Source organism: Pediculus humanus, genomic scaffold (genome assembly GCF_000006295.1).
Source record: "Pediculus humanus corporis 1103172107527 genomic scaffold, whole genome shotgun sequence".
NCBI classification, from domain to species: domain Eukaryota; kingdom Metazoa; phylum Arthropoda; class Insecta; order Psocodea; family Pediculidae; genus Pediculus; species Pediculus humanus.
This window is the reverse complement of record NW_002987143.1, coordinates 112585-120710: the sequence shown is the minus strand read 5'-3', so window position 1 is coordinate 120710 and position 8126 is coordinate 112585. Positions and strand designations below refer to the sequence as shown.

Below are 8126 nucleotides of genomic sequence, written 5' to 3'. Positions count from 1 at the left end.
AAAATAATGTATAAAATACTGTAAACGAAAACGATTATTATATGAACTTAATCTTAAAATGATTGATTGATTGATTGATCATTAAATAATGACTTGATGAAAAGTTAAAATTGAATGCGGTTAATAAATAAATAATAAGTAAATGACTTACATACCAAATTGATTGGTTACCATTAAATGTCCAAAACGTTTTCTTTCGATTTAAAAGACCTTCGTTCGTACCTTCCCAGCAGCATTTGCGTGTGTACTTCCATTCAACAAATTAAAATTAATTAAATTATACTCGACACTTTTTTTTGTAATTTAAAATGCTCCCCTGCTAAATGCTTCGATTAATCTGGGTACGTTTCCATCAAATCCACCGATAACAAAAACTCCGGGATCTTTTATTTCCTTTATCCAAGATGGTTCGAAATGACACTTGAGCATTACTAATATTAACCTGATTAAAAAAAAATAAAAAAAACGATTATCGATGGAATTTAAGGTTTTTTTTTTTAAAACCTAAAAATGTAAACTGAATTATCTATTTATCAAAACAATTAATTTTTTTTTTTTGTTATTAACTTACTTAGCATTTGGTATATTCATTTCTTTCCTGTAATTTTGAAGCACGGTAATGGCATTGCTTATACCTTTGTGATTTGTATCCGTCACTACAACGAAAACGTCATATTCCTTTTTCTGTTTCGATGCCCATTCAACGGGAGTACATATTTTCATACGTTGCATTCGCGACTAAAAAGGGGAAAATGTAATTATTGAAATGAAATACCATGTGCTTAACATAAATTATTAATAATAATGTGTAACAATTTGAGTTTTAACTTACTTGTTTTAATTTTTCAATCCCATTTGATATCGTCATATTTTTTGTCAATTCGAGAGGTAAAAGTTCTTCTTCGACGTTCGCCACGGAAACGGATACCTCACGATCTGCATGAAGAAGACAGAATGCTATAATTATACTCGCTTCGGCGGATGTCACTTGAGTGCAACGATAACATTTATCGGTTGTTTTTAAACTCTTTAAATCGATTGCTACTGAATATCTTAATCCAGTAGGAGGTAAAAACAATTTGCAAGTCGATGCGAAAAGTTCATGGAGTGCACAAATAATTTTCGGATTCGGTATCGTGGGCAATTTTGCAACTTTTTTAGGTTCTACTCTCCCATTTTCCATCCGCCATTTTTTCCTCGCGTTTTCAGCAGTTCTGAAAAAAAAATAAAATTTACATTTTTATTATTATCATCATGACTAGTTTTTTATTAAATAAGAATCCTTACTCGTAATGTACTCACACAAATTTGAATGACATTTCATAATTCTGAAGAGCTACAAAAACGTGAGCAGGGTGTAAATGAGATTCAGCGATGGCATTTTCATCCTTAATAGCATCTATAATTTTATTTACTAAGACTGAGTTTGGTTTTAAAAATCCCAGAGTACCTATTCTTTCTAAATTTTTGAGTAGTACAGGCAGTGGAAGGTTACCACTTAAAGCACCCCAAACCTAATGTGTGACATCAAATGAAGTTTAATGATAAAGAAATAAATAAAATTATATGTTTGATAATGACAAATGCATACCTCTTTTGACTTTAGTAAATGAGGGGGAACATGATCGATTGTAAAATGATGGATTTCTACACTTCTAGCAGCCAATTGCTCATCAGTCAAATGTTTTAAATCTTCGACAGTTTGTAAATAATTTAATATTTCATGAGCTTCAGAATTTTCCCCAAATTCTTTTTTTGCAGCTTTTATTCCAAATAATAAATATTTTATTATAGCTGCTCTACCTTAAAAAAATTTCAAAAATTAAAAAACAAATTTTTTTTTAATTGTAAGCATAAGAAAAAAATAATATTTTTTATTTTACCAGGTGTATCAGGTTTTAAATGTATCAATTTGATAATGTCCTTGTGCAGCCAACCATTGCATTTTTTGTATTTTCCAGCTATTTCAGCTAAAGTCTTAACATCTTTTTTAAGATACCATTCTTTGCAAACTTTTTTGAATCCACTGCCCCAAACTAAAATTATATTTCAAAAAATTAAAAAAAATTCAAGAATAAACAAGTAAACTTACATGATAATAAAAACTTACTAGAATCATTTTGAGACAATTTTTTTGCAAATTTAATAAATAGAAAAAGATTTTCCGATGATGAACAAACAGTTTTAAGAGCTTTATATGCAGCTTCTCTCAATTGAGGGTTTGTGTTTTGTTTTGCACAAACTGCAAGAGCATATACAAGCATAGAAGGATGAGCTGAATATCCATCACTGTAAGCCTTTACTATACAATTAGCAATGTCAGCAATTTTTTCTCCTGCAAGTAGATTTTCAATTGTGTTGGATACACAGGAATGATAAACTTCATTTTTAACTCTATCTCCAGGTTGATAAAATGGGATTTCACGACCGAAATGTAGAAGTCTTTTAAGCTCTTGCTCTGGAGCAGACATTTCAAAACTGGATTTAATTTAACACCTATAATTAATAATTAACAATTAGTTTTTCTCAATTAAATATGTTTTAATTGGAGAAATAAGCTAAAAATCTGACAATAATGAGATAAATAACGTAATATTCATTTCATATTTAATTCTTTTTTAAGTATTTTGCCACAAAGTTGATTTGAGCATGTCATTTTACCAGCCCTTCCTCTAATTGTACAGCTGGCTTGTTATTAAGGGTCAATTACCTATAAGAATACTATAAACTAAAAGTAAAAATTACATTAAATAAAATCAAAATTTTAAAAATATTTTTTAAAGATTAATTTCTAATTATGAAGGAATTCTTATAATGTAATAGTTAAATTAAATTATCTTACAAATTAATTTCGCAGTTCCTTTATTTGTCCACCCTAAATCCAAAAATAAACGTAAATGTACTAAGTTTAATTAAATGCGACAAATTTCCCGCGACAAAGCATCTGATTTAAATTTATTAAACAATGGCTGGTGTTTTGTTTGAAGATATTTTTAACGTAAAAGACATAGATCCAGAAGGCAGAAAATTTGATAGAGTTAGTAGATTGCATTGCGAAAGTGAATCATTCAAAATGGACTTAATTTTAGATGTTAATACCTGGCTCTATCCCATGGAATTAGGAGACAAGTTTAGGTTAGTACTCGCCACAACATTGAGGGAAGATGGATATCCAGATAGTGGAGAATGGAATCCTTTAGATAATGAAGGCTCCCGTGCTGACAGTTTTGAATATGTAATGTACGGTTTAAATTATAGAATAGAAGGAGATGATAGTAGTCCAGAAACATCGAGTCGTTTAGCGGCGTATGTTTCTTTTGGCGGATTGTTAATGCGGTTACAAGGAGATGCTAATAATTTGCACGGTTTTGAAGTAGATCAACATTTATATCTGCTAATTAAAAAATTAGCTTTTTAAAAACTATTTAAACTTTATCAATATAATAAGACTAAAAATTTATAATTGATATAAATATATATATATTTATTATAAATTAAATTTTTATTAACATCATTCAAATTTTTTTTTTTTTTTTAACAAGTGATAAGTGCACAATCAATTGTAAAGACTAGTTTTTTCAGTTTATCTGACAATTGTATTTCATTCGATTAAAAAATACACGAATAAACATTTTTTTTAAAAACAAATTCAATTTATGAATAAAAACATAATACTATGTTTGTCAACCCAATTTACAAAATTCTCAACATTAATAAAACAATCATTCAACGTCAAAAATAATAATAATAATAATAATAATAATAATAAATACTACAATTAACCAAAATTGGAACTAACAAAAGTTACTAATAGAAAATTTAAATCTAAAACCATCCACCTGAACTTTTACCATTTATTTTTTTTAATTTATTCTTTGGTAATTTATCAAAAAATAATAATCCAGATGCTCTTTCAATGCTTTCCAGTGGAACCTACGATAAAAAAAATTATTCAAGCACTTAATAAAGTTTTTCATTAAAGTTGCTACCTGGCAACCAGTAAACAACACCCCTTTTGTGTATAATGTATTTAAGTTTTTTATAGTTATTTTTATAAATATTCTTAATTTTATTATTGTTATTATTATTATTGGTGAAAGTGTTTATTCTTAATTATATGCTGAAATGTCTTGTCCAAAATTAAAATATAATGATTTTCATAAAAATTGTCTACAAGTGACACCTTTAACTGGAGATATAAATAATGATAAATCTAAAATAACAAAGAGAACAGCTTTGGAAGGAAAAGAAACGGTGAAAATAATAACTAATGAGGGAATACAAGAATTGGTAGTTCCTTCGAAAAATACAAATTATTATCCTATAAAAATCAAAGATGAAGAAATGAATCGTTTGAGAGCGAATGCTTTAGTAGTGACAGAAAAAGAAAATTTGAAAATGATTGAGAGCGAGAGCGGACAGATAAGGCTTGAGCATGAATGTGCTGCGAGAAAGTATGAATTACAGCAATTTGATATTAAAGGAGCTGTGGGAAACTAGGTAGATTGTCAGCTTTGGAAAAAGAAGCCAGAGACAAAGCTAATTATTTACTAAAAAAAGCTTGGGAGCTTCGTCAAGAAGATGAAGACGATGTAAAATACATGAATTCCTTAATTCTTCAAGCCAAATGCCAAGCTATAAGAGATGCTCAATTACTGGAACATAAATTAATTGAAAGGGAATTAAAGGAAGAAAACAAGAGATTGGAACAAATGATGGAAGATAATAGAACTAGAGAACTTATGCTAGAGAAAAAAAAACTAGATGAAGAAAAAGCGAGAAAACAAAGGTATGTGCAGGAGCTTAATGAACAAGTGGAAGACTTGGAAGCTCACAGACTATTAAATGCAGAACTCATGATTGAGGAACAGAAAAAGAATAATGAAGCAATGTTTGCAATAATGCTTGAAGAATTTGAAAATTTAAAAAAAAAAGATGAGGAAAAGAGACAATTACGAGAATGTTTAAATATGGCAAATGAGCAAATGAAAAAAACAAAAGCATTGGAAAAAGAAGAAGAAAGGTTGCAAGATTTAAAAATTAAAGAATACATGAGATTGAAAGCAGAAAGGGAAGAAAAATTTGAAAAAGAAAAAGAACAAATAAAAAGAGCAAAAGAATTTGAATACACTCGCCAAACGGGACGTCAAATGCAAGCAGAAGATTTACAAGCTCAACAAGATGCTATAAATGCAATAAGAAGACATGAGGAATATGAAAGGGAATGGCGAAAAAGGGAGAAAGAAGCAGCATTGAAAAGACGAAAAATGGAAGAAGATTGCAAACTGGCAAGAGATAAACAAATAATAGAAAACAGAAGGTTTAAAGCAATGGAAATTGTTAGGGAAAAAAGAGAATTTGAAAAAAATGTGAGGATTCAAATGGAACTTCAAGAAAAAGAAAGACTTTTGGAGATTAAAAAAAAATATGATTTAGAAAAGTACAGAGAGGAAATTTTAAGACAAATTAATGAAAAGGAAAAAGAGAGAATAGATGAACGTAAAGAGAAATTCCAAGAAGGAGTTGCTTTGAAAGCAGAAGAAGCCAAGAGAAAACATGATTTGAAACAAATATTTCAGAAAAAAATGGAAAATGTCAAGCAAAACAGACTTCCAGAAGTTTATGTAGCGCAAATCGAAAGAAAATTGAATTTATTGTAAATTTTTCATCTTGGAGCAAAAATTATATAAATAAAAGAAATGATAACTTACCTGAAAATTATTGAGTGGAATACTATCATCTATTTTATCATTTGGCAGTACGTAAGCTTCCATTTCAAAGTTTGAATCTGATGTTTCCATCACGGCAATTTTAAAAAAGTGCGTAGGAACAGCAACAGTATTGGCTCCAATAACTTGATATTTCACATAATTTTTCCCATCTGCTTCTTTTCTTCAAAAAAAAAAAATAATAATAATAATAATAATTAATAGAAATACACCTAGTAATATTATTTTATTCTGCTTCTTAATAAAGCTTAGATTATAAAATGAAACTTGAGACATAATAATAATAATAATACATTTTTAAATAAACTGTATGAGATTTTATTCTTAACTATGGATTTAAATTAAAATAAAAATTTGACAGGTTTAAAAATATTTTAGTTAAATTCAATTAATAATTAAAATAAAAAATATGAAGTAGTTAAGAAAAAGTTTTTTAATTGAAATAATTCCTTACTTACTTAGGCAAATATAATGGTCCTGTGCAAACATAAACATTTGAATATTTTTTTGTTAATTTTCTAACATGTTTTTCTAATTTATTCCAATAGTCTCTGTTAAAACCATGACCAACTTGTGGTGCCATATTTGATAGTACAAATGTTTGCTCACATTGCTTTTGATTCCATTTATGATTTCCAGCAGCTGCTAAGTGTCCTCTGTCAAAACCACTATTCTTGTAATCTGAATTTTTCGACCTGAAACAAAAATTTGTATATTCATTATTTACAATATATTTTTAAACAATGATATCAAACATGGAAAATTAACTATTAAATATTTAAATAGATTATGAATTTTGAAATTTAAAATAAGTATTTAATGTCCTTATTACCTAAAATATGGATGAATTGAATTATCTTCAAAAAATTCACATTTTGACCTATCAACATCAGGGTTAAATTTAACGGTTTCTTTAGTTAAATGTTCAAATACCCAATTGGCAACTCTATTCCTTCTGTCGTAGGAAAGTACAAAATCGTCAAAGGATCGAACGTTGTCTAAACTAGGAAAACCGAATTTCATAACCTGTTATAATTTATCAACATATATTTTTGAAAGAAAATAAATGATTACGATTAAGATGGTACAAAGCTCACCTGAGATACTCTCACTGCTACAGGAATGCTTTCATTTTCCTTTTTTGTAGAATTAATTTCACCATCCTGTCCAGAAGAAATTATATGGGATTTAACTTGATTCTCTTCAATAAGTGGAGAAGCAGCAAAAATATTAGGTACAAATGGAAAGTTAAATTCTTTTTTAGAATCTGTAACATTTTCTAAACTAGTTTGATATCTTCCTAGAAAATAAGAAGTGATTGCCGTCCCGGATATAACGGAAAATTTCCACACCGAATTCATTTTTTATTCTTTTAATAAACTAACGTATGGCAAATTAAACTAGCGCATATTAACCGTAAAAGAAATTAAAATAATAATAACTTATTTTTAGCCCAATGTCGACAAATATCCTTTCTACGACTTGTCGCCATCATAAAAGTATAAACATTTTAAAATCTACTTTAGGTTAGTTTTTAGATATAAAAATGGAATTAAAAGGAAAACATAAAAATAAAATATTTACAAAAGCTCAAATAAAAGAAATGGAAAAATTTTATACGGAAAAATATTCTTTTATTCATGATTTATTACAACAATATGCGAATCCATCAAAAAGTGAAAATGGTAAGGTTAGGTTTTAAAATGTGGGATCCTAATTACTGTACAGTAATGACCATACAGTGCTTTTTGTTTTTTTTTAGGAAATGATTCTAATGATGATAAAGCTTTTAAATTAGATGAGTTACGTAAGTAAAAAAATTAGTTGAAGTAAAAAACCCCTGCAATCACAATAAAACTTATTAATTTTGATTCCCATTCTATAGCTCCCAGGCTTAATCCTGCATTAAAAAATGATAAGCAACCTGCAAAAACACCTGAAGAATTGCTTGCACGACTCTCCAAATTAAAAGGAGTACCAAAATTGTCATACAAGGATAAACTATTAAAAAAAAGTTTAAAAAATAAATTATTAAAAAAAGCTAAAAAAGAAAGAAGAAGACAAAAAATGCCGAAAAATATAAAAAGTGAAAATGGAGATGTGGCTCCGAAAAAGCAAAAACCTGTACTTAATAGCGAAGGTCAAGTTATTTATAGTAAATTTGATTTCTCTGTTTTGGGTGCTAAAAAAACAGATTTAAAAAAACCTAAAGTAGATCCGAAAATAATGTTGCAAAAATTAAAAGAACAAGAAAAAATGGTTAAAAATCTTAAAGAAGAAGGTAAGATAGATGAAGCTAAACAAATAGTCGAAAGGAAAGCCATTAAAACAGCATTGATGAAAATGGAAGGAGTCAAAGTTAAAGATGATACTGAATTATTGAAAAAATCAATTAAG

General features: G+C 28.1%; 5 protein-coding genes across 5 annotated transcripts in view; 3 read left to right on the top strand and 2 right to left on the bottom strand.

The window, feature by feature from the left end:
- Positions 1 to 303: 303 nt before the first annotated feature.
- On the bottom strand, positions 304 to 2471 carry Phum_PHUM180030 (60 kDa SS-A/Ro ribonucleoprotein, putative; the record flags this gene model as incomplete). The annotated part of the gene is made up of 7 exons (XM_002425145.1): positions 304 to 442; positions 572 to 738; positions 833 to 1169; positions 1303 to 1514; positions 1592 to 1803; positions 1884 to 2036; positions 2111 to 2471. The coding sequence occupies 7 exons, from the start codon at positions 2469 to 2471 to the stop codon at positions 304 to 306; spliced, it is 1581 nt and encodes a 526-aa protein (XP_002425190.1).
- Positions 2472 to 2965: 494 nt separating this feature from the next.
- On the top strand, positions 2966 to 3418 carry Phum_PHUM180020 (DNA-directed RNA polymerases I, II, and III 17.1 kDa polypeptide, putative; the record flags this gene model as incomplete). Its single annotated transcript, XM_002425144.1, has 1 exon — positions 2966 to 3418. One exon carries the CDS (start codon positions 2966 to 2968, stop codon positions 3416 to 3418), a length of 453 nt encoding a protein of 150 aa, XP_002425189.1.
- Positions 3419 to 3825: 407 nt separating this feature from the next.
- Positions 3826 to 7090, bottom strand: Phum_PHUM180000 (endonuclease G, putative; the record flags this gene model as incomplete). Its single annotated transcript, XM_002425142.1, has 5 exons — positions 3826 to 3933; positions 5712 to 5892; positions 6188 to 6424; positions 6562 to 6755; positions 6827 to 7090. 5 exons carry the CDS (start codon positions 7088 to 7090, stop codon positions 3826 to 3828), a joined length of 984 nt encoding a protein of 327 aa, XP_002425187.1.
- Positions 4126 to 5660, top strand: Phum_PHUM180010 (gamma-taxilin, putative; the record flags this gene model as incomplete). The annotated part of the gene is made up of 2 exons (XM_002425143.1): positions 4126 to 4454; positions 4505 to 5660. The coding sequence occupies 2 exons, from the start codon at positions 4126 to 4128 to the stop codon at positions 5658 to 5660; spliced, it is 1485 nt and encodes a 494-aa protein (XP_002425188.1).
- A 185-nt stretch (positions 7091 to 7275) lies between the features above and the next one.
- The window catches only part of Phum_PHUM179890 (uncharacterized protein), a gene marked incomplete at both ends in the record, with an annotated part of 2216 nt that continues 1365 nt past the window's right edge, over positions 7276 to 8126 (top strand). Inside the window, 3 exons of the mRNA XM_002425141.1 lie at positions 7276 to 7414; positions 7492 to 7536; positions 7615 to 8087. Of these exons, the coding sequence (XP_002425186.1) occupies positions 7276 to 7414; positions 7492 to 7536; positions 7615 to 8087 (657 nt within the window). The remainder of the gene's footprint in view (positions 7415 to 7491; positions 7537 to 7614; positions 8088 to 8126) is intronic.